This window comes from Engystomops pustulosus, chromosome 1 (assembly GCF_040894005.1).
Source record: "Engystomops pustulosus chromosome 1, aEngPut4.maternal, whole genome shotgun sequence".
Classification (NCBI taxonomy): domain Eukaryota; kingdom Metazoa; phylum Chordata; class Amphibia; order Anura; family Leptodactylidae; genus Engystomops; species Engystomops pustulosus.
Window position 1 is genome coordinate 52,075,196 of NC_092411.1, and position 26,311 is coordinate 52,101,506.

General features: G+C 38.4%; 1 protein-coding gene across 1 annotated transcript in view; it reads left to right on the forward strand.

Annotated features, from left to right (window-relative positions):
* The window catches only part of FER (FER tyrosine kinase), a 124,616-nt gene that overhangs the window by 85,153 nt on the left and 13,152 nt on the right, over positions 1-26,311 (forward strand). The window contains exon 18 of the mRNA XM_072140454.1: positions 11,316-11,439. Within this exon, the coding sequence (XP_071996555.1) occupies positions 11,316-11,439 (124 nt within the window). The remainder of the gene's footprint in view (positions 1-11,315; positions 11,440-26,311) is intronic.

The following is a 26,311-nucleotide window of genomic DNA, read 5'->3' on the forward strand; positions in this document are numbered from 1 at the left end:
GTCTGAGTATTTCAGAAACTGCTGATCTACTTGGATTTTCACGCAAAACCATCTCTAGGGTTTACAGAGAATGGTCCCAAAAAGAAAAAACATCCAGTGAGCGGCAGTTCTGTGGGCGGAAATGACTTGTTGATGCCAGAGGTCAGAGGAGAATGGGCAGACTGGTTCGAGCTGATAGAAAGGCAACAGTGACTCAAATCGCCACCCGTTACAACCAAGGTAGGCAGAAGAGCAACCTCTGAACGCACAGTACGTCGAACTTTGAGGCAGATGGGCTACAGCAGCAGAAGACCACACCGGGTGCCACTCCTTTCAGCTAAAAACAGGAAACTGAGGCTACAATTTGCACAAGCTCATCAAAATTGGACAGTAGAAGATTGGAAAAACGTTGCCTGGTCTGATGAGTCTCGATTTCTGCTGCGACATTCGGATGGTAGGGTCAGAATTTGGCGTCAACAACATGAAAGCATGGATCCATCCTGCCTTGTATCAACGGTTCAGGCTGGTGGTGGTGGTGTCATGGTGTGGGGAATATTTTCTTGGCACTCTTTGGGCCCCTTGGTACCAATTGAGCATCGTTGAAACGCCACAGCCTACCTGAGTATTGTTGCTGACCATGTCCATCCCTTTATGACCACAATGTACCCAACATCTGATGGCTACTTTCAGCAGGATAATGTGCCATGTCATAAAGCTGGAATCATCTCAGACTGGTTTCTTGAACATGACAATGAGTTTACTGTACTCAAATGGCCTCCACAGTCACCAGATCTCAATCCAATAGAGCATCTTTGGGATGTGGTGGAACGGGAGTTTCGCATCATGGATGTGCAGCTGACAAATCTGTGGCAACTGTGTGATGCCATCATGTCAATATGGACCAAAATCTCTGAGGAATGCTTCCATTCCTCAGAGATTTTGGTCCATATTGACATGATGTTGAATCTATGCCACGAAGAATTGAGGCAGTTCTGAAGGCAAAAGGGGGTCCAAACCGTTATTAGCATGGTATACCTAATAAAGGGGCCGGTGAGTGCAAGTGTCAGTGGCTTTTGGGACATTTTAATGAATTTTATTTTTATTTTTTGTGATTTTATTTTTTGTACTTTTTTTTGTTTTTACAGTACTGGCATATGAACTAGTGATCATGTGACCACTAGTTCATACTAATGCACTGCAATAACCATGTATTGCAGTGCATTAGAAGTGTCAGCCTATGCATCTGGCAGGTGCCAGTGGCAGACCCAGGGACCTTTATTAGGTGCCCGGCTATGAAGTTGGCACCCCGCAATTGCATTGTGGGATGTCGGGAGGAGAGGAAGCCCCCTCCTTCTACAGGTACATAAATCCTTCAATCATAATATTGACCGCGGGATCTAACGGGTTAACAGCCATCCGGACATAAGACAAGCTGGAGAAATCCTTCGGCCTAGCCTAAGGCCCCTTAGTGACCGACGGAGAAATCCATATGGGCGGTCACTAAGGGGTTAAACGTTTGCCCTTGTTATATGAACTACCCCGATCTGTGACTTGGATACATACAAATCTATCAACATTTTAAAAATGGGTACAGGTGTGCATCATGTCTGCTGCACTGCTTTTGCCCAGTGTTACCATCAAGCACCTTCAACTGCGCTTTTATTGACAATGCCTTGTGACACAACCAATTGACATACAAAAAATACAAGAACCCATATGCTATAAATAAATGAATGAAATGAACTCTATGTCATTAATCACAAAATAAAGCTTTAATAGTTTGGTTTTATGATTCACGAAATTGTATGGGCTTTCTAAAATAGGTAGTGTTATTTCCAAGATGGCCGCAGTTCTTAGTTACAGCTACTCCCTTTTATGCTCTGCTCCCAGTGAAGATGTAACAGACTGTCCTACTCTGTTACCGTAGTAGTGATGTGTAACTGCCATCACTGCACATTACCCAACTGAGATGACGTCTCACAACATCACTGGACACGCTGGATGCTTATTCCCGGAATACCTCTTTAATCATGGGGAGACATGATTTTTTCTGCTACAACCTTGCTGGACGTTTTTCTGAGTACTTCAAGTATTACCCTGCTCCATGGATAACTGTGTGCTCCTGTGTAGTAAGGGGACACAAACAAGGAGGGTGAGCTGATTATTTTATATTCAGTTATCAGGAAGCTTGTCCACGTTTACGACTGCTAATCATCTGTATGTAGTCTACATGAATAAGGAGGGGAAGTTTGTTTAGACACATTGCCAGGTTAAAGGGGTATTTCCATTTAAGCAAATTAACGTTAATGTTTTTACAATAAAAAGTTTTTCAATTTTCCTATTTCTGTATCAATTCCTTAGAGCTTGCTAGATCTCTGCTTTTTGTCTTTCTATAGAAAGTTTCTATGTTTACTTCCAGTGGACAGAAATCTGACCCTGGGGCCACAAGTGCACAGCTCGTATAACCCACAATCTCTGTGATAGCGAGCTGTGCACCTGACTATGGTAGACTGTCCTTCCATAACTGAATTATCAAGGGAAACATTCTTAAGCAATGCAGAGCCAGTCTTTGTCCTTTTATCCTTATCGGAAACTCTGTTCATTACAGCCTGATTGGTGGAGAGCGGTGATTGACAGTAACAAGAAAGGGGTTTCCCTTCTCACGAACTGAAGGAAGTGGCAGGTTGAGAATGCATCCTGTTTACCCCATTCTATTCTACAGGAGTTCTGGAAATTGCAGAGCATGGCACTATTGCTATATCTGGCACATAAGAGTGCTGGAGATAGCCGAGAGCTGTACCCGGCCTTGTGATCAATGAAGATTGGGGTTCTTTCCTATGATCGTGGGGATCCCAGCAGTAAGGACCCATCAATTGAAGTATCCCCTGTACTTCTTGTATTCTTTGTAGTTCATTAGTTTTCTCTTTGCCCTGCAAAACATAGGATTTAATCACACATAAACTGTGTGACGACTTGTCTTATCATGCTCGTATGATCAGTATTTTTTATTAAGACAAAATCTTGTTTAGTGCCATATACTATTTCAGCCAACTATAAAGCTAAAAACCCAATAAATCAATACTAAAAAGATGAGAACATTCTGTTGTAAAAGTCATTTGTGGGAAATTGAGTCTGTAAGACATTTCTTGCTTCTTATGACTTTCATCAAACAGTACATGAAAATCGAGTAACTAAATACAATATAATTGGAAACCATGGAGCTGGAGAAAAAGATTTTTTTAATACAATGCAATATGTATATTGATGACTGTTTTATGATTTTTTTTCCACTGTAACTTAACGAAAGCTCTTGAGTTATTTTATGAATAGTTTGCGCTTTCATGCAGAACAATATTACCTAAAAATACCAAAAATCTATGCAGATACCTGCTGTTTGGGTATGCAGAATATCGGCGTAAAAAATTTAAGTACGTTTATGTTTAAATATTAGAGAAAGGAAAATGCAGCTAATCTTTTATGGATGGAAAATTTAAAAAAAATGTAACAGCAGTGTTTATAGCAGACAGATTCCTCCAGATCTCTGGATCTTTGGTACCAGGAACACCAACCCAGATTCATATGAAAAAGGAGATTCTCCACTTTCAGGTGACAAAACCCTGAGAATCTAGATACCAGATCCAAATTTGTAGCCCTCTAAACCCCTTCTTGCTCTATCTTCTTAGCCAGCAGGATACTGGAAAGGTGGATGAGGCTGCACAGAGGAGCTACTCACAGAAATTCAACAATTTTAATGTTTATTTTATCTGTAGCTAAATTTTGGAAGCAATAACATAAACTAATGTTCATTATATTAACCCTTTCCTATACAGGGAACACTTTTGTCTTTACTTTTTTATCTGTTTAATATTAACCAAAACTATGCTTTCAGGCTAGAAATATTATTTCAGATTTAGGGATGGTGTGATTTATTCATGTGAACATATGACTGAGGTTTCTATGAGCTCTACACATGTTCATCTATCACATTTAGAGGGGTGTGAAGATAACTACGGTATTTTCTGTTTGGTGCACATTTCTTGCCATCAAAGTAAGGTTTTATGTACTTTTTATAAAATGTTACAGTTAGAATAAAAATTAAATGAACATGTCTGTCTATAAATTCCTTAATGCAATTTTGAAATGGGGCAAGTGTCTGTTTTCATAAAATATATGGTTTGTTGGGGTTTAGTTTTTAATTCATGATGTTGTAATTTTGATTTTATTTGCACAAGTCAAAATTTTTAAAATTGCTCTGGCCAATAACACAACAAAATTTCCAGAAACTTCTGTCAGAGAAAAGGTCAAATATGCAGTGGAATTCTTACATAAGAAGCCTTCTGATGTTTACCTCCACCAGACACCAATGAAAACTGTGTAAAAATAGCCTAATCCTAATTTAGTTCCTAAGTAGCAGCTTTTGCTTGAACCACCATCGTTAGCACCGCATTGAAGTGGCTTATAACAGCAATTCTCCAGCAATTCTTATGTGGGTTCATAACCATTAGATCTAGTGCTTATGTCCTTTTCCCTTTCTTTTCTTAAATAAAAATTGGTTTGGGGATTACACCTCCTGGTGTGTGTCCTTGGAGAAGCAACACAACCCTATAACTGCCTTAATGCTGTGACTGGAAAGGGATAGCAACATTATTTTTTGCAGACACAGCATTAGGTGGGATGTATAATAATAAATGCCCCTGGATACCTCACCATTTGGGAGGCAGGAAAATATGCAAATATGTTTTCCAGGCTCGGATAAGGAAATGTGTGCCTCTTTCAGCCACCTTGTAAGGCACCACCCTTGACATCAAGCATGACTTTCTGAAAGCCTAATGACATGATGCAGGTTTAAACCAGACCAGTACATCTATTCCAGAAGGAGCTGATTTCTTACTGTAGACAGTGCTGCTTCAATGTGGTTGCATCTCTTCAGTACAGTGTAGGTTAACTGGTTTGGCTTTTGACTAGGGTTGGGAAGTAAGATGTATAAGGTATGTGAGCAACCTGGGGAGCTGAGGTTGCTTGTATGTAGGGCTTTTTATGTATTATGGAACAGCAGGAAAGTTGGAGTATGATCCTTTCACAACTTTTTTTTATTCCAGTGTCCAATAAGGAAATAAACGAAAGGCAAATATGGGATTTGTGGAAAATGGCCATTAACTGTAAAAACTCTTAACTCTTAAACCTCCCACTTGTTATGTTTGGGCTCTATAGGGGTAGTAATAGTAGAGTGCTTGTGCAACAGGGTACATTGTTACAATATTTACAGTTTTTACCTTTCCTGTCAGCATTACTTGCATTTATTGGAACAACTTCACATCCCCCCCCCCCCACCTATTTGTTCACAGCAGACTTCACATGGCCACTGTCAGATTGTGTAAATTAAATAAGACCCCTTGTGATAAAGCCTATCAATTCAACTGAGGTTTAGTACCACAAAAGGGGGAAATAGTATTGCATGTCCTCTATTAAAAGTGAACTAGTCTAGAAAGAGCTAAATTTGTTGTGGAAAGTTGCCATCAACTGCTTTTCTTCTTCAGTGACTAGTACAAGGAAATGCTGTGTTACATTTGGCCAATTAATTGGAAATGGTCTGCCAGATGCAATGCTTGTTAGGATCACAGAGGGTGATCCTGAGCTGGAGACTCCTCTCATTATGTCAGTACTTTCTAACCTTTTCTGCAGAACAAATTGTACTTCCTAGTGGCGTAATTTAACCTTTCTGGTAAGCCTGAAGATCAGAATTGACAAAACTCTCTTTGGGCCTGTAGGGTGTGTGTATATTATAGAATTATAAATATAGAAATATATATAATATATGTATATATATTATTTTTCTATTTTTTAACTGATATAATACCTCTCCCAACAACACCCAGGGGATTGAACATGTGATCTTCTGTTAATTTGTACCTTATTCTACACAACTACCGCATTAAAGTATAAAGCATTTTTGTATCATGTCTGTTGAAGGCCGCTAGAGGTGCTGAGGATCAGAAAGCTCCTGTGCGATTTCCACATCAAAGGAGCCATTCGATCACTCCAATTGAAGGGATAATGGAAGGGTCTGTATATGGTGGTGTCACTGATTATGGCCTGAAGTGCCCTTTTTTTTTTTTTTTTTTTTTTGTTTTCTGCATCGCAACTTGTACATCCAAATGGCACTATATAACCCCTTATCACCGGCACTTGTTTTCAGTGTAATGATCAGACTCGATTTTTGGAATGTGTCACGATAATTGGTCGTAACTTTGGAGTGCTTTAACGTATCTAGGAGATTTTTCTCGTGACACATTGTACATGTTAGTTGAGCAATTTAAGTTATAAGTTTTGTGTTTTGTTGCTTGAATAAAGTGAAAAATTTGAAACCTTTTTTGAAAAATTATAAATTTTCAAAATTTTAAATGTTTTACTGTCCAGGAACATAGTCGGACCACAAAAATATCTTGGTAACTAACATTTCTGGAATGTCTGCTTTATGATGACATGTTTTTTTTTATGTGCCCTCTCACTATTGGCCTATCCTAGAACGTTACTGCTCAGTTAACGTTCTTTCCTTTATTCATGATTCTTGTAATAAATACATACCATAATAGGATGTTGTTAGACTTAGAAATTTAGGTGTGATTTTTCTCATTTTCATTTTCGGTAAGACTCATGTTTTAAAGGGACAACTCAGCTTTCAAGTGAATTTGAGAGGCCTAAATAATAATAAAAAATATATAAATAACCCCACTATAGAAACTGCACTTCTTAACACAAGTAAAACAACTCTTACAAAGTTTGTTAACCCATGTAATGTTTCACAGGCGTTAAAACAATATGGACATGCGATTTAGAAACATTAAAATTCTTTTTGAAAGATAGTCATTTAGGCCAAAAATTACACTTTCACAATTAATTAAATGATGAAATACTCAGCAAAGTTTGATACCCAATTTCTTCCGAGTGTATCCCACATGTGTTGGTGAACTTGTGTATCTATACACGGCCGAGCATCGAATGAAAACCGCGCCATTCAGAGCTGGTTTATATTGTCATATTGTACTTTTATTGTCATATTGTACTTTTTTTTTTTTTTTTTTGATAATGCAAACATATAAAGACTTATTATTTGCAGGATGAGATACTGTATAGTTCATTTTAGGGTGTCTATACCTTATTCATGAGATTTTATCAACTATTTCAAGGTGGACACAAAGAAAATCATCCATTTTTGTTTTGGATTTTGAGCCCTTATTTTCCAGCCGTTCACCGTAACTTAAAAATAACATTTTATCTTTTATTCTCTAGTTCACTATGATTATGGTGATACTTCAATTATAGTTTTTCTTATCTTTGCTCAATTTCACTGAACCAATATTGGAGAAAATTGCATTTGATTTAGTATCAAGAACTTTTCAGAGCCATAAGTTCTGTATTTTTGAGGTTGACAGAGCTGATTAAGAGTTTATTTTTATGCAAAAATGGTTGCTATTTTCAGGAACACGTACATTTTTTGATAGCTTTTTGGAACATTTTTTAGTGAGGGAATTTGACAAATTTTTTTTTTTTTTCTACGCTGTTCACCATGTGGGTTCAGAATTGCTTTGGCTTTATTGTACAGATTGATTATGAAAAATCATCAGTTTTTGACCGTTTACCTTGTCGTTTGGCTGCTTAGCATCTGTTTATCTTAATAGATAAACAGGTTCAAAGCAGCCAAACTCATCGTAGACAGTAAAAAAAACGGATGCGTTTTTAAAACTCATCCATTTTGGAATGTTTACCATGGGTTTGGCTGCTTTGAACCTATTTATCTTCATTTCTAGAAGTATAGGCAGCTGAGAAACATATTTAAAACCAGCCAAAAGCATGGTAAGTGTGGTGGCACACGTGGCGTGGCACACGTCTAAGCAGATGGGAAAATGTTAATACAGGATGATACTGGCCAAACACATGGTAAACATCCAAAAATGCATGCATATTCAGTGTGTCTAAAAACGAATGAAGAACAGACCAAAAACTGTCCAAGAACGCACCATGTGACAGTACAATAAAAGTAGAATATTTAGGGTGATGCCGTTTTTGGGTCGCTTTCGGTTAGTGTGTTTTCAGATTGTAAAAAACCGCATGCGTTAAAAAAACGCATGCGGTTTTGTCCGTTTTTAATTGTGCAAATTCAGAAAGCCTGACAAAAAGGCATGCGTTTTTACGATCTGAAAACGGCCTAAAAACGCCATGTGTGACATCACCCTCAGGTAGAAGGAGGATATTGTGAAGAAACGTCTTTTAAAATTGCTGCTTATCATTTTATTAAATATGTCTTTATACTACGAAAAGAACTGTAGTTAAAAAGAAAAAACTAATTTTAACAGTTTTTGCCCTTCCTTATGAAAAACTTATTATAACTGAAGGCTTTAAAACCTACAAACTACAACAGCTAAGGAGTAGCTTGAGGATAAGCAGGTGTAACATACCAGGAGCTGTCATTAAGGGAGAAAACCCATTAAGGTCATCACCTGAGGAGAGCCTGTTTCCTAAGAAGCCTGAAATCTAGAACTAGCACAATGGAAGAAATGTAAGGATGATGGCAATTAAAATGCAAATCCTTCACACAAACACTTCAGCTTAATATGCCAGAGCCTTGGAGACGCAGCCAGTCTGCTCTTAAATCTGTTTAATAACCCTGTATTATCCTGTTTATTGTGAAGCATAAGTAGCTATACATTGCTAAGAATATATTACATTGCTAATGTATATTTCTATTATAGAAGCCTTTCAAACCCCCACTTAACACAGTGGGTTACTAAGTATACCTAATCTTCCTCCAAACAAAACAATGTAGGCCCAGGCATCGCACCAGATTTTGCCAGCTTTATATATGCTTTAAATGGATATTGAAAAAAACTAAAACTGTCCTATGGGATAAATATTTTCATGTCTAAATTGTCAATTTTGTTTAATTGTTACAGTAATTTACATGCCACTTTGATTCCATTTAGAAGCCGAATCAAAGCGCACATTTGAAGCAGAATCAAAGCGCACAGGGGTGTCCCGTAGCCCGATTGCATATGTGTTTCTGTGGGCACTCATGTGATCGGTAGCCAGCATGTGGTGTCTTGCATTTAAACAATACAAGACACTGGGTGCTGGTTAGCGATTGCATGCATTTCCACAGAGACGCTGTGGCAGGCCAATATGCGCTTTGATTCCGCTTCTAAACCAAATCAAATCATTACATTTGCGCCCTTAAAGTGTGAATGGCTGGATTTCACAGACCAACCACAGTGTAGAGGACTCTGACCATCATAGTGATCTCTTATTGGAGAAAAGTGCCTCTTTCAGTTTGACGCACGACTCTAACACGCATGACAGGTTTTACCCCTTACATGCCACAGGCAATCATGACCATGGCATGTAAGAGGCTTACTGATGTTCCACCTCACAATCAGTTCCCACCCCTGTGTCACTTACCTGGGGGAGCCCCGTGAAAAGGGCTGCCGATGCCAGGTTACGTCAGATTCTGTCTCCGGTAAATTGTTTCGCAAATTCTTTGTCCACTTTCAATTTGTTGGAAGACACTACATCCTTCTCTAACATCTTCAAATCTGTGAGCCCATGGTTTAATATCAGTGGGATAGGTTTAACCACAGATCATTTGGGTGACCTGGAAAAGTCTCTTGACGGTTGACATCAGGGGAAAGTAGCTTTACATTTGATAAGTATCAGCAAAATTTTTATTTTGATTCTATTTTCTTGACTATTACTTTCTGCCAGACATAGCATGGACATTTATGGGAAAAGGTAGAGGATTGTCAAGCATTTTGCCAAAATGGTGTATAGGCATAAAAAAAATACTGGAATGGCATTCATTTATTATTGTAGACATTTAATATGTCTTAAAGCAATAAACCATTTTTTAATTTTAAATTAAACATGTTTATCTGAATCAATGATATTGTATTCTAGCATTTAACATCTCCTTCACTCTGTCTTCCTGCCAACTTCAACTGGGACCTGGACACTCTGGGCTCTTCTGTCAGACTGTGGCTACATTATAATACACTTCTACAATTTTTTGTTTTAACCGGGCCAGGTCAATTTTTGTTTTTTCATTTCCATTTTTCACTCCCCACCTTCAAAAATCTATAACTTTTTTATGTAGACATGTAAAGGGCTCCGTGATAGCTTGTTTTCTGCATAACAAATTGCACTTCGTATTGATGGTATTTAATATACCATGCTGTGTACTGGGAAGTGGGAAAAAAAGTTCCAAATTCATTGAAATTGGTGAAAAACTGTATTTTCTCAGTTTTCTTGTGGGCTTGGACCCCAACTGACAAGTCTACTTTTCTATGGGTTGGTACGAATACAGGGATTCCAAATTTGGCTAGGTTTTAGAATGTTTTCATACATTTACAAAAATAAAAACCACCTGTACAAAGGTTTTCATTTTTTTAAATTTTGTATCTTCTGGCTCTAATAACTTTTCCATACTTCGTTATATGGAGCTGTGGATGGTGTAATTTTTTGCGACTTTTAATGACGTTTTCAATTATATCATTTTTAGGACTGTACATTTGATATGTATCTTTTTATCACTTGATTTTTTTAAATATTTTTCAAAATGGCAAAAAAGTGCCATTTTTGACTTTGGGCGTTATTTTCCATTACAGGGTTGAATGGCGACGGATCACCGCTCCCTGATGATGTCATGGGGAGCAACGATCCTTGGCAAGATGGCCACTATCTTTTTGAAGGCGCCCGCAGCGATCGGTGGTATAACAATATGCAGTAGAGACTTACCTGCTATGGAGAGGGCTCAGACCATGAGCCCTCTCCATGCACCGGTTGTTTGATACCTGCTATTTCCTGAGTGTACTGCCTGAGGTGCCGTAGCCTTGTATGTTTTTTCTTCCCTTATTATGTATTTTGACAAAATTATATTTGTATAATTTTACATATTCGTTTTGGTAAGGGCAGACCCAAACTGCTGTATTTGCTCAATGAAACATGTATTGTGTTCCAGTCGTATTTCTTTAATTGCACACTGTTAAAGGAGCAGAAGATTAATGTAATCTATCTCTAGCCTGCCACCCATCCAGATTATTGTCTAGTACTCTGAAAATTATTTAAGGATAGGGTAGTAGTCCCACAGAGTGGCCGTGACAGAGAGCATCATATCAGACGGTCATGGCACTGTAAGCTGTAATTAATGCAGTGTTCCCACCGGTAAATATGATTGACACACAGTCCATGTTTCATGAACCAAATACATTTTTGGAAAGTTTATCTTGGTATCATTTTATTCAATGAAATTTCATTTTCTCTAAATGTCCCTTTGTCTGTTTTCTCAGGTGGTGATTTCTTGACCTTTTTAAGAAAGAGGAAAGATGAGATGAAAACTAAACAGCTTGTGAAGTTTTCTTTGGATGCTGCTTCTGGCATGGCCTATCTGGAGTCCAAGAACTGTATACACAGGTATTTACTTTTATAAATAATTGTACAATTAAGAGTTTCTCATTTACTTCTTTTATTTACTTCCTTTTCTTTAATGTCCAGTGATAAAAGCAGTACTTGAATATTAAATCCCCACCTTGTTTTCTTAAGTTATAAGTCATAATTTTTTAGCAATTTCCAGACCTAGAATCGCACATATGTAAGGAATGAGATTTAATAATAAACCATCAGTACTCAACTGCTAAATCTCCCCACCCATCAAAAGCTCTTTCGTGCAGTGAATTATGGTGTGCATAATTCACATCACCATCGCAGGTGACATGGCATGTGTGTTGTCTATCTATGGAAATTGCATGGATGACATCAAAACTGCTGTAACAGTGGGAAGGTTTTATGGGTTTGTGACAATTTTATTTCTTTTTATTAAATACCCTTCCCTGCTTGTAATTTTTTTTTTTCATTTTTCATTATTATTGTTATTTAAGATATCCTCTTTTAGTGTGCGTTGGCTGTGTTTCAAATTATTAAATTATTGCATGTGTGAATGGTCGCAAGTAAATGAATCAGACCAACGCTGATACAAGACAAGCTCATGCTATTTCCCAGGGCAGATCCGCACTGCGCAAGCTTTATTTGGTTTCACAAATCTATATAGAAAATGGGAAAGAAGCCGAAGAGGGATGAGAGTTCCCAGCTTATGAAGTCTCTTGATTGGAGAACTTACCTGCTGTCACACATTGACGTCAGGTCCACGTTCCTTAGCTTCAAAACTTTGAGGTGTGGTCTAAGATCTCGGCGCCATCTTGAGTAATTTGTTTCTATTACAGTATATTTTAGGAAAATAAGTAGAAATGACAGGATTTGATCTATCAGCTAGGTTTACCTTAACATTGTTATTTTACTTTTTGCTTTCGCACTGTGATGAATTTCTTTTATTTCGAGCCCTTTCTCCATGGAAATGTTAACCTGGATGGTGGATGAAGACCTTTTCTTTTGATGGATGTTCTTCTTTTCATAGGCGTGATTTTAGTTTCTTTACAGTTTGGGCTCTCCTTTTGTTGTCTCTTACTATCACATCTATCTTTAAGAGTTATGACTTTTGCTGTAGTGTAATGCTTAGTTAGAACAAAACAGAGAGACAGGCCTGACAGTTGATGAAGTAATTTTATAGAGAAATGCCTGCTGAAAATACACTGAGTCCAATTCATTTAACACTTGATCTCTTGAGTCCACTACTTAATTGGACCTCTTAACATTTACAGCACACTAGGGGACCTCTTGGTTTCTTGTCTGTAAAAGAAACACTTCAACTTTTATTACTGCAGCTATAAAAAGCACTGCATGGATTCTGTAATTTATTTTTTGTTTTTTAGGGTTTTTTAAATTTTATTTCTGATCTCAACTCCCCTCAAGTCATCTTTCTGCTGTCTTTCCAGTATAATTTGTTATTCAACATTTTATAACAAATTTACCAAATCAGACAGATTAATAATTCTTGCTGGCAACACGAGACTACGCAGTAGAGAGTTTAATCAGTTGAATGCCACTGGCATTTCTACTGATGATGAACTACCATTCAAGCTATGTTCATGTATTTTAAAGACTCCTCTAGAGTATGTTGCTAAGTTGAGCTTCTACAAATACATTTATAAAGTTAGCAACTTGGCTTTCGGGGAGCCCTTGGGTAATGTAATGCAACAGCATGAGTGATTTTATAGCTACTGTAAATGAAGTTAAAAAAATTGTATAACTGGATACTTCTTACGCTGTGCTTCATCAGATTATTGTATGGTTTTATGCTTCTAAAATTTACTTGGATGCAAGCAATCACACCATTGTTATATTGTAACCATAAAGAAAAAACATTACGCTTAAATGTCCTGAGTTGTACAGTTTTGGATTAACTTTACAAAACCTGTGTCAAAACTCTGAGAGGTGTAATTCTTGCAAAAGGATATGCTGTGGCTTTCCATTCCATGGTATCTCCTGTAGGTAGATAAGCTGTTTAAAATATTACACTGTATGAAAGTATTTAACCCTAAGTAGGGAACTACTTTTAAAAAGGACCCACCATGTCTCTATCTCAACATGTTATGATAATTACAACTAGTTGACCAACAAGACGATAACCAGTTCTGTTTACCCAATGAGGTGTCCCTTGAATCCCATGACATTGCAATCTGTGGCTATTATCCTGACCACTTTCCCATTTTGCTTATGGTGAGGCTGAAGTTATTGTCCTTGAAAGCTAGAAGGCTGACCAATTCTGATTTGACATCATCATTGAGCCCAACCTCACCCAATAGTTTTGAGCTTTGTTACAATTTTCAGATTCTTATTTCTTGCACTTTATGAAAGCGATTGCTTTCTACTACTTGGAGATTGTCCAACTAATTTTTTTTGTTTAATTTTTGTATTTCTTACGCATCCATTCAATTGAATAGAGTAGGAGGACACATGCTTGCCCTGATGCTCCACCAATCAGTCCGACCGGTATTGGCCGTTCTCTGGATACCTGGTAGTCCCGTTCTTTTCGGAGAATAGTAGGACCCCACTGTTCCCGTGGTTGGCGAAGAACCTAAATAGTTGGTACATACTCTTTAAAGGACATCTAACATCAGTTTAGTGATGGTAGATGTATTCTAGTAAGAGATTCCTAGGAACATCATTCATGAGGACTTCTTTTATGATAACTATATATATAGAGTTAAAAACTTTATGCAAAGTAGCCTGAGGTGCTCAGGCTACGTCATCCGAGTTCCTCAAGGAGCCAAGTATTTTAATCTATGCACAGACCCCTTGGCGCTAGTGGGGTTTGCTACAGGGGGTGTGCATACATTAATATACTAGGCTCCCTGAGGTGCTCGGGTGACGTAGCCTGAGCGCCCCAGGCTAGTTTGCGTATCGTTTATAACCTTCTGGATATAGCATGATGATAAAAGAAGTCCTGAGTGTTCCTTAGGAACTTCTTACTTGGATTATTCTACCATCTCTAAACTGATGATAGATGTCCTTTTAATGTATTTACTTAAGTGTACATGAATACATAGCACATTATTTCAGATGTAGTTATGTTTTAATGTTTAGTTATGTTTGTGTTTAAGTATGAATAAAATATTGCTACTACACACAGTGGTAAGAATGAACTCCCCCTATGCAGAGTTGTTAATAAGCAATCTGACTTTCTGTGGCAAATTTTCCTCTTGGTTCTAGAACAGTTAAATGTTTCTGTGATTTAGGAAGTTTTATTTTTCTTGTCCACAGAGTGCTTTCACATACAATCTCTTACAAACTCTATACAACCTACCAGAGGCACTTCTGCCTCCCAGCAGACTAGATTTTCATGAAGACAAAATATTGGTTTGTACAGCAAGATAGCAGAAGCCGTGTGAGCGATCGCTGTATTTGTTTTTAAGTTTCGTTTTATTTGTGATTCTGTTTTGAGAATTTGTAGTGAATATCCACAATATAAATTATGAACTTTAGTATGCATGAATTGCTCTAAAATGTATGAGCGCTAAGACATTTCCGTCTGATGAATTTAGAGGACCTCTCTTGGAAACCAGATTGACACACCTGTCATAACAGTAGTGTTTGCGCGCTTCATTTTTAATAGATTCTGTTTAATATAAATATTAATACAAATACTTGAAATCAACAATTTTTATTATTATTTTTTTTGTTGTATTTTGATATTCATTGAGACAAAGCAGAATCTATGCCCATTGCAACCAATCAGAGTTCTGTTCTCATCTGGGATTACACTGTGCTGCCTAATGCTGTGATCAGTATTTCCTTATCTGCAGGCTTTGTACAGACACAATGAAAGCTGTTGAATTTGAGCTCAGCAACCGAAAGATTTGTGAGAATTGACAAAAATTTCATTTATTATATAACAACATACTTTATGTAGATTAGTAATGCAAGGCCTTGGAACAATATCCTGTAACTGGTGGATTTGTCTAGGCTAAAATCGGAAGCAAATTGTAAAGGATCTTGCAACTACACTTGAGCAGTGATTTGCATGTTATTTTTGAATAATGGTGTTAGTAAGCAGAATTTGAGTTGTACAAAACCACCTAATTGGGCTACATGCATTTACGTGCATTCTTGGACATGGGCAACCATTTTATTAACCGGCAGCACACATGGCTGAGTTTTTCACAACCAGTGTATAAGCCGACTGTACAACCGGCAAACTTTGGAGCAGGACATATTCCTACCTATGGACAACGGACATGTGCAAGCAACCTAACACAAGTACATGGATAACAAACCCAAGGCAAGTCAGTCAACTGCCTAGGTTAAAAAATAAAACAAGCTTTTTCACAAATAGAGAAAAACCAAGAAAACGTATTGTTTATGCAGTATGTTACCATTAGCCACAGGCTCAGCACTGACTGTTTCACATAGGGTCATCTTTTTATACTGTAGCAGTGCTTGTGCTTTCTCTACCGTGGGAGAGGCTTGAGGCACAACCAAGAAAAGGGAGAGGTACCTTTTGGTCTCTACTCATTGTCCATACTAGTATTTTAAGTTCTTTTTATCCAGCCGTACTTGGGATGATGCCTTTTATTCTACATCATGAGCCCCTTGTGAGTGCTAAGGAGTGCTAAATAAGAATATTTCTAGTTTTTCTGTAGCAGTGCTGAAAATGGAAAAAGAAAAGTTAGACTGGGTATTCATTTTTCTTTCAGTACATTACACAAAATCCTGGGGCAAATGGCTGATGCATTGTTTTGCAGATACAACACTATTTGGAGTACTGCATACATGTGGGCCAATGAGTTTTGAAATCTGTTTACACTAATAAAGTATGGATAAGGTATATTAAGTAGCTTTCCTCCCACATTGTGTCACATACTCAGTCGCTGAATAAAATAACATGAAAGCACAAAAAGGTTTAATCACGTTATGAAAAATACAATAACTAATAGCCTGCATGGAAAATTGTAATTCTTCACACCGCACTGCATAATTAGAATGTGGGAGACGTTAGCAGTCGCTCAACAAAATAAACCATTTCTTTTATGATCGCCGCTCACCCAATCCGCACACATTCTCCTTTGTTTTTACAATCATTTCATTTTTCTTTTTGGTGATTATCAATAGAGATGCTAATGTGTTTTTTTAATGTTGGGCACCTATGGCTTTTGATTGCAGGTTGCTGCTGTATGTCAAAATAATTTAACTAATCCACTGTGCTTGCTTTCACATAGCCTGGAAATGTAGAGAGAATTGCCTTTGGGGATACATTTCCTGTGAATAATGACAGGCACACTGTTTTGTTGCAGAGAAATGGCACATATAACCTAATGTTCTTTTCCATTTCCTTCTCTAGCATGAAAGGTATCCATTAAAGTTAAAATAAATAATGAGATTCATGTCCATCAGCTAACCGAGAACTGGGGATGGGAAGAAGTTACACTGGAAGATTGATACTATATCATTTTAATGAAACAGGCTTGTTTTAGGCCATCTGACAGTAAACCATCTGTAGAAGGCCATGCTGGCCGGATCGATGAACAAGTGAAACTAATATCGCTCTTGTTTATTGTTATATAGTTTTTATGTTTTGTGACCTAACACTTGTCACATGCCACATTTTATTGATTCAGTTTTTGGTGTGTGTTATGGTCAATGCAGCCAATTTTTTGTCTGTTTTATAGGATGAAACCTTAACAAAAATATGGTTGTGTAAACTATTTTCCCAAAAATGTGGGAGTATAGAAAAAAAAACATTACATTGCTGTGGGTACAAAAGCTCCAATTTGACAATTTTTAGGAACAGCCACCTTAGGTTACAAATGGACAGTCCATTCATGATGCGTTCGAGATGCAGTTGATATGGCCAAAAGTTGACAATGAACAGTTTTCCTGTAATTTTCTTTTTTGGGTTTTGTAGCCTGTACATCCCATCTGTTAAGATTAAACATTCAAGAAATAATAACTAGTTATAAAATAAAGGAAAACTGTCTTAATTGTCACATCGCAACTGCAGCTTTGGATTGTTTTTTCGTACTCTTAGGTCTCCAGTGTAAGTGGAGTAGTTGTCCTTATCTGTGACCATTACCCAATGTACTATTTAATAAACTATTTAATAAAAACATTTTTATTCAGGCAATAATCAGTTGCCCCATTTTTCAAAAGGCTATGCTGAGATACTTTTTTTTTTATTTTGCCATCCAGGACATTTGCTGTTTGAGTAGTTGGCCAAGTGGATAAAACTGGGAGTTGTCCCTGGTACAGAATTTTTCTCAAGTAATGCATTAATTTAATGAAACTGCTTGTTTTACATGCACACGAACGTAGCTTTGTGTGCATCTGATGACAGGACGACATGTCATTCCGATGTACCCATGCATATGAATTTGTTTTATACAGATCCATGAGGAGGCTGTAGAAAACTCAGAGCGGGTCCTATTCCTGTCTATTCTTATGGCCTTTGTCTTCCGATAAAAGACAATTGGAATGTGGAAAATAAGGATGCCGTACAAATCATTTTTGCAGACGTAACGCTCAGAAACGGGTTACACAATGATGACAGACCGGAAAAAAAATGGACCACAGATCCATTGTTTGTGGCCCTAGAACGGCACACGTCCATGTGCTCTTAGCCTGACGACTATTTTGAACACCATGTGACCATACTTGATCATGGACCATGCAGAGTCTTGTCTAGTCTGACCACACTGCAGGGATGGGTTTCCAGACTTCATCTGGTCAACAGTCATTGAAATAATTTTTTTTTCCCCACTGAATATCATCTCGAGTTTATAAGGGTCTTTTTTTCCCCAATACATCAGGCTTCCCCATTGTGTCTTTGCATATCATATACTCATGTGTGGTTTTTTTCTTGTATTTTGTGCACACAGCCTAATTGTAGAATCTACCTGGAAGATGCACATATATTGCTTTCACCTAACAACTAAAAACTGTATATTTGTATGTTTACAGAAGCATACTCTTCCTTTTATTTATTACCCAGTAAGATTTTTTTTACTAGATATGAGCATCATAATCCAATGACAGTTTTCTTTATGAACATAAGATATTTTGCATGCTCGTTTTTTACTTATGCAATTTAGTAAGCTGTGCACGGAACAGGCTCCATAAAATAATGTTGCTCATGCCATAATTCTTTTCCAGATTTGCTTGAAGCTGTACACTGGGTAAAGAAAAATCCTCCCATTAGCTTGTCTTACTGTTCAGTCACATTAGAAGAATCCTTACTTGCAAAGTGAGCTTAAGGATGAGACAAAATTATGCTCAGTGTTGTTAGCCAGGAATTTGTTTTGGAGTATGATTAAAATTGCTTTATATTGTGAAGCACAAATTCAAGTCTTGGATACATTTTATGTTGTGAAGAAAAGAAGAGTGGAAAGGCTTTTGTTACAGAAATGATAACCACAGCCTCTATACATCTTGATATCGTAGAGACCGATATCTTTAAATGAGGGCTTCTAGTATTCCTAATGAACACCGTGCCTGGGTTTTCTGATGCTAGTTAGATTGCATTTCAAGCAGATGTATACTGTGGAAATATGCTTCTTGAACAAAGTGGCTGATAAACATTGAATGAAACTGAGAGAAGGCAGCTCTATTTTCATTGTACCAGGAGGCTGAGCTGCAGTGACTTGCTTCAGCCCCTACACAGCCAACAAAACTCCTTTTAAGTCACATAAATGGCATATTCAGATTTAAGTTCACAACTTCGCGTAACGAAACTGAAATTTGGTGTACAGTAGAAACAGCTGGTCTGTTTGAATGTTTATCAGGTGGATATAGAATTTAGAAAAACCCAGGTTGGTATAAGACGTGCTGCCCGAATAGGTCCGACACAGGTAGTGAGGTTCAAGGATAGGTTTATTAGTATAATAGAAGGACTACGCGTTTCGGGTGTGGTCTACCCCCTTCATCAGGTCCGTGGTAGGTACTTATGCGCCAAGGTGGTAAGATTAGGCTGGGTGTAAAGCCCAAAAGCAGGTAAAGATTGGCTTATGCGCCAAGGTGGTATGATTAGGCTGGGTATAGAACCCAAATCGTGAATGTTTATCGGTACTTTTTTTTAAAAAAAAATTCTCCATTATTGTTTTTATTCCTTTGTTCGCTGCAGTTATTTTTTACTGTCCATTAGGAATTCTTTTGAGTTTAAGGATAGTCAAGTGCAAGACCACAATATTAAATGGGCACTTACCCGTGGAACTTTTCATCATTAATCATCTGCGATGCTTGACGCTCTAATAATCCTGCAATAAATCATCTCTTGTCAGTGGGAGGGGCACTATTTCCTTTCTATCACAACTGTGTTTCAGGAATTAAGTCAATAAATGTTTTTAAACCCTTTCTACATATTAAAAGAAATATGACAAGTGGCTATTCTCATAGTTTTGTCTGTTTTCATAGTTCTGCTCAATTAAGCTTCCCAAATGTTCCTCTTGTAATGGCCTTTCTGTTGAAATGAATTGTTTATCTCCGATCATCAGATAGGCATTACCTATTGCTCAGCAGTATTGCTTTTTGTATAAATGTGTTAATTGTATTCATTAATGCTACTTTTTATTGGATAGGCCAGATTTGTTGGCCAACGTTATTGTAAACGGTTCATGTCTCACAAACCTTTGTAAGATTTTTGAAAATCTGTAAAAAAAATAAAATACAAATACAGTTAATCAAAAAAAAACTTTCCTTCCATACAGTCAAATCTAGAGGGTGCAGAGGGGGCATGGCTTCCTCGGGCTGACATAATTTCTGGTCCTTTAGCCTCCTTTGGCAAACTGTACTCCATGCATATATCTGTTCACATGAAATCACCGCACAGCTGCATGGAGGCATGAAGTAGAAGTCCATGCAGGCATGCACTTTATGTGATCACATTTATGCATGGTGTACAATTTGCTAATGTAAGAAGGCTAAAGGACCTGAAATGATGCTGGTCACGACATTATTGCTGAATGCTGATAAAAAGCAGCTGAATTCACCCGGGTAGGCCATGCCCCCCCTCGACACCCTCTAGATACGGCTGTATGCAAGACAAGTTTATAAGATGACTTATGGGGATGTGAGATAAACAATTTTTATCTAAAAGGAGGGTTTCAATTAGTTACTATGGCTCTATGTCACTAGCTGTATTTGTGAAAATGTGGTGACAGTTTCCCTTTAATGGCTTCCAACAGTGTCAGTTTACAAGACATCCGTTAGGCTTCCTTTTATTTCAGACATAAAAAAATTTGCCACTCAAATATTGGAAGCTCTTACAGTAGTAGTGCTAACTGAGAATAATGGATGTAATTAAAAGTCCATTAACAAGAATGGACTTTTCAACATATCCATTGTTATGTTATGGTTTTTGGACAGAAGTTAATTGACAGAAGTCCAAACACAGGTGTGAACTTGGAGTAACTTTGTCTCTCTTTTTCCTAACCACCCCTGTTTTCTACTAACATCTATTATGCCTCATCACTATTATACGGGTTATTCTTCAGACCAATTAGTTTGCTAATTAGTTAGTGCATACAGTACTGTAAACTATACATAGCCAGGAAGGATATTAGTAATATCACATAAAAGCTAATGGAGAGAAAAGAGAAACACATGCACGAATTAGTAAAATCAAAAACCTAAAACAGTCTCTGCTCAAAAACGTCAAATACGGAGGTAATGCAGAACTTAGCAGCAAATACCGTCCACCATCTGAAGTAGAAACTGACGAGAGAAATCCTTTCAAGTTGAATAGCCACAGATGTGCTATACCTCATCTGGATTTCAGGCAAGAACTGTAATGCTCTGGTGTATCCCATGTGCACCCACCACCTGGTGCCTCCTGAAACAGAGCCTAAAAAAGAGGGCTGTTGGAGAGGAAAGGATTGCAAATAGTATAATACCGTCAGCAATTCAGTGAGTTTAAAAAAAAAAAAAAGATTTTCACAAAGTAGGATTTAATAAAATCAACTTTAAAAAGTAAAGTCCATCGCTGGTGTGAAAAAGAGCTGAGATACAAAGATCCACTCTCACACCCGACCTGAGATTAGCCTTCTATAGCTTCCTCCAGGGCATAACCAATCAATCTGTAGCCCTTGAAAATATAGCCAGTTTTGGTTCATTTGGCTCACATCTGTACATACTAATCTCAGAAAATGATATTCTTTAATCCAAACCACAGTACAAAATAGATAAAATTATAGGAATGTATAAAAGACACAATGTACTAGACATAGCATAAATACATGTATCAAAAGTGCTAAGTGAATACCGTATTTTCCGGGCCATTAGGCGCACCGGAATATAAGGCGCATTAGTCCGATGCGCCTTATATATGTAATAATTCCATATATAAGGCGCATCGGACTATAAGGCGCGGGGTCCGGGGGCGTGTCGGAGGTCCGGGGGCGGAGCGGAGACTCGACGGGACGCGACGCGGAGAAGAGCCGCGACGCGACCCGAAGACGAGACGCGGCGACGTGGGGAAGGTGAGGGGGAGGTGGAGGAGGGCAGCGGACCATACTTACATAGGTCCCCGCTACCGGAGACAGCAGATCTCCAGCGGGAACTGCAGACCACGCGGCAGAAGTTGGTCTCCGGTCTCCGGTAGCGGGGACCTATGTAAGTATGGTCCGCTGCCCAGCGCCATACATAGGGCGCACCGGACTATAAGGCGCACTTTGGATTTCCAAGGAAATCCAAGGCTTTTAAGTGCGCCTTATAGTCCGGAAAATATGGTAGTCCTCAATTCTTCAGACCCATGCACCATTGGCTCTGTACATAAAGATGGCTTCTGTTGATGGCTCACACAATGATTCATTCATACACATATGGATTCATTTGTTTACTTGTTAATTCTTTATACCTTAAAAATAATAGCTGGAGCATTGCACTTCCTGTGCCGTCCTTTTTCAGTTAAGTTTGTAAGCTCTACTGATCAGGGCTTTAATTCCCATCTTATCATGATGTTATGATCTTACCATGTTGTCATGATGACATGATTTGCAAAGTGGAATATGATGGAGCTATATAAAACTTTTCATTCTATTATTTCTATACATGCTGAATAGAGCATTGCCAAGGAGAGACTGTACAGGCAGTTTTTAATTTAAACTAAATTATATTATAAAAATATTACACATACTTGCAGCCCACTCCAAACAAACATCAAATGACAGTAATATTTTAAGTAATACTTAATATTTGAAGTTGAGAGGTTAGTTCTAAAGCTTTTCTCGTAATGATCCAGTTTGCCTGTATGAATGTCAATGTATGAACCAATCATTTCCTACTGACTGTAAGTGGCTCTATATATCTACGAGATTATTGATTTTTTTTGTTCTTGTTTTAATGTCACCCCATCATGGGTAGTATAAACAAACTTTATAAAAAAAAAAAAAAAAGTTGCTGCAGGGAAGAAACACATACTGAAGTCGGTGTTGAGATATTATTTTTGTCATTGCCTGCTAAGAATTTTTTTTGCCTTTGAAATCTTCTAGCATGAAGAGAAGGGAGCTGTGTCTAAACAAAAAAAATCCCGCTTTGTAACTAGCCCATGAGAATCACCCTTATACATGTAAATCATCTTGGAGTATTGCAATTTTCAAATGCAGTGACAGAAATTCACGACCTTCTGCTTGGATTCAGGTCTTGACGTTTTTTTCTGGCGGACTTTTTGCTTACATGACTTGGATTTGTATTCAGTGCCATTATTTGTTGTTGTAGAGAAATTATCTTCTCTTTATAATGGCTCTGAGTAATGAACATTAGTTTTAATGACGGTGACTTGTTTTACTTTTATTCATTGCAGTATCTGACATGTCCCTTTTGCTACCAAGTGAAGAACTGATGACGTTCCAAACTTGTTTTCTGCTGTTCTATTGACAAACCTTTCATTCTAATCAGTTTTGGGGTTTTCCTAGCACTAAGTAGTTCATGTAACTCATGTGCATTATAAATTCAATGAAGAAAGATCATTTTATATCCATGGTAGTGTTCATTAGTATTCCACTCTGGTCTGCCTCGTCTCCTGGTGTTTCCTTAAAGCAGATTTTCTGAACACAATAATGGGAAAGTCATAAATGTGTAATATTCAACTTATATTATTTGTATTTGATAGCGACTGTCATTACATAATCTTCTATGTGTGCTGTCAGCAGTTGTAAATTATTATTTAATGAGAACACTAAAGCAGCGCTAGAAACCCCAGTACAAATAAACAAAACACTTAAAGACGGAGTCTGGCCAAGCCCTGCCAGTTATTTGTGGAGCTTAAAGTACCTGTGCTGTCATTATTGTTTGATTTATATGAAGTCGCCAGAGATTAATATTCATTACAACCTTGTGATTGCATTTGATTAGATGGTTCAAAGACCTAGGATATATGAAGGCACAACAAAGGGTTATTTCTTTATTTCTGTTAATGTGGAGTGGCAACGTATTTTACAGTACGTTACAGATCCTGTATTTGTGCAGAAAGAAAGAAATCGTATACATTTTTTTTTTAAAAGTATTTATTTTTGCAGTTTTTTGAATTTTTATACAAACATAATAAACAAAACCGAAGAACAAGATTGTCTGTTACATATTTCCTTCCCCCCAATACAGGATTATTAAGCAACAACCATGGTAACAGTCAGGTTCTTACTGCGTTTCAAAACTAACTGAGGGATATTACACAGTAGATAACAGCAGGATACTGTAGCCAGACATCTTGATACAACACAAATAACTATTGACACATAGACAATCAGTCACACACACACACATACCAGCACGCTCAGTCTCCTTCATCATGGAGAGGAGTATATATCATACGTGATTATAAGGCTGTATGGGGAGTCGCGCACCATCTGGACCAGATGCGATCAAACTTCTGGGGACACTTCCGGTTGGTATACAGAGACCGGTAGTGGGGAATGACACTATTAATGAGTAGTATCCATCTTTTTAATGGAGGGGGCTCCTGGTCCTTCCAGGTCATCACCACCACTTTTCGGGCGTAGTATAGGACAAACCTAAAGAAAATTTTGTCATAGTGGCCATTGACAACTTCGTTTATGATGCCGAGGAGACACACAGAGGGAGACAGTAAGCGTGGGAAATCAAAGTGTAAGTTTAGGAACTCCAGCACTTCGGACCAGAAGACATGGACCCTAGGGCAGGACCAGACACAATGCGGGAAGGATCCGACTTCAGCCTGACAGCGAAAGCAAAGGTCATTGGGCATTGCTCCCATGCGGAATAGTCTAGCAGGGGTGAAATATACTCGATGGAGGAATTTAGATTGGATCAGGAAGTCCCTCGCGCTCACTACAGATGTGAAGTAGGACAGTTCGACCTCCCTCCAGTCATCATCTGACAGGTCAGGGATATCCTGTCTCCAGCGTTCACAGGCTCTATCAAACGGTCTGGACTTTTGCTCTTGTAGAAGAGCATAGCACTGAGTGAGTGGCTTAGGGAGGTCCGGGGTACTCATCAGAGTCTCTAGTTTGGAGAATTTCACTGTCAGGCTGAAGGAGCCGAATTGGGCTTTGAATGCGTGTCGCAGTTGCGTGTAATGGAAGCTAGCCGTATTGGGTACCGTATGTCTCTCCCTTATCTCGTTGAAGCTGAGTAATTCTGCTTCCGGGGATAAGAGCTGACCTACAAATTTCACCCCCGCCGCCCCCCACATTGTCCAGCCCGGGAGGGAGAGGAAGTGAGAGAGCCACGGATTGAGCCACAATGGAGTCCTGGGCGAGAGAGGGGGAGGGCTGCCTATTTCTACCAGGGATTGCGCCCTACGCCAGCACACCGCTACCGTACGTAGGGGAAGTGGGGTATCAGATGGGGACTTGTATCTGTACAGCAGGTTTGTAAGGGCCTCGTAGGAACCCACCAGGGCACCAGCCAGTGCAGTAGCTGCATTACCCATGTCTATATCTATCCACCACTGGGCATATACTAGCTGGGAAGCCAGGTAATAAAGATACAGATCCGGGGCAGCCAGTCCACCCCTAGACTTGGGAGCCTGAAGCAGCGCTAGACTGAATCGTGGGGCACTACTCTGCCAGTAGAAGGACCTGAGAATGACGTCTATGCGTTTAAACAGACTCTTAGGAAGTAGTATAGGACAAGCATGAAAAAGGTATAGAAATTTTGGGAGAAAAATCATTTTAAATATATTAATACGCCCGTACAAAGACAAGGGGAGAGTGGACCAGGCTTTTAGGCGCGATTCCGTTGCAGCTATCAGGGGTGTAATGTTTAACTCCGTAAATGCCTGGACCTTGCGTGACACCTGGACTCCCAGATATTTAAAGGTGGACACCACCCGGACTGGGACGGGGAGGGAGTGTACCCCTACATCAGATAAGGGAAAGAGGGCCGATTTGTCCCAGTTAACCCGAAGGCCTGAGAACCCCCCATAACGTTCTAATCGTATACATTTTTAAAGAAACTGGGCATATTTTCTTATTTTCTAACTTAAAGGAAACATACTATGAGGAATCTACAATCAGAAGTAGATGTAATGGTAGAGCCCCCCTGTCTGCCTCTGCCATTTAATATTCCTGGAACCTAACCTAACGAGTTAAAACTTTATTTTAGTAGTACGTAAATTAACTGTAGAGGCTACTGGGACATGTACTAAACTTCGCTCCCAGTGCCCGGCCAGGCTAGTACACCCCCTATGGTATGTATACCTTTAAACATAAACTTAAACCAGGCAGTCCAAAGGTGAACCAGATTAATTACGGTAAGAAGTTCGCATTGTATAAAAATTCACAAGACGTTAGTATACGGTTAAAGGGGTTGTATAAACTTTGATTGTTATTTTGTAGCTACAGAATAAGTGATATTCTGATTGGTTGGTGTCCAACAGCAGGAGTCCTCTGGTCATGTGAATTGACCCCCATAATTCATGAGAATG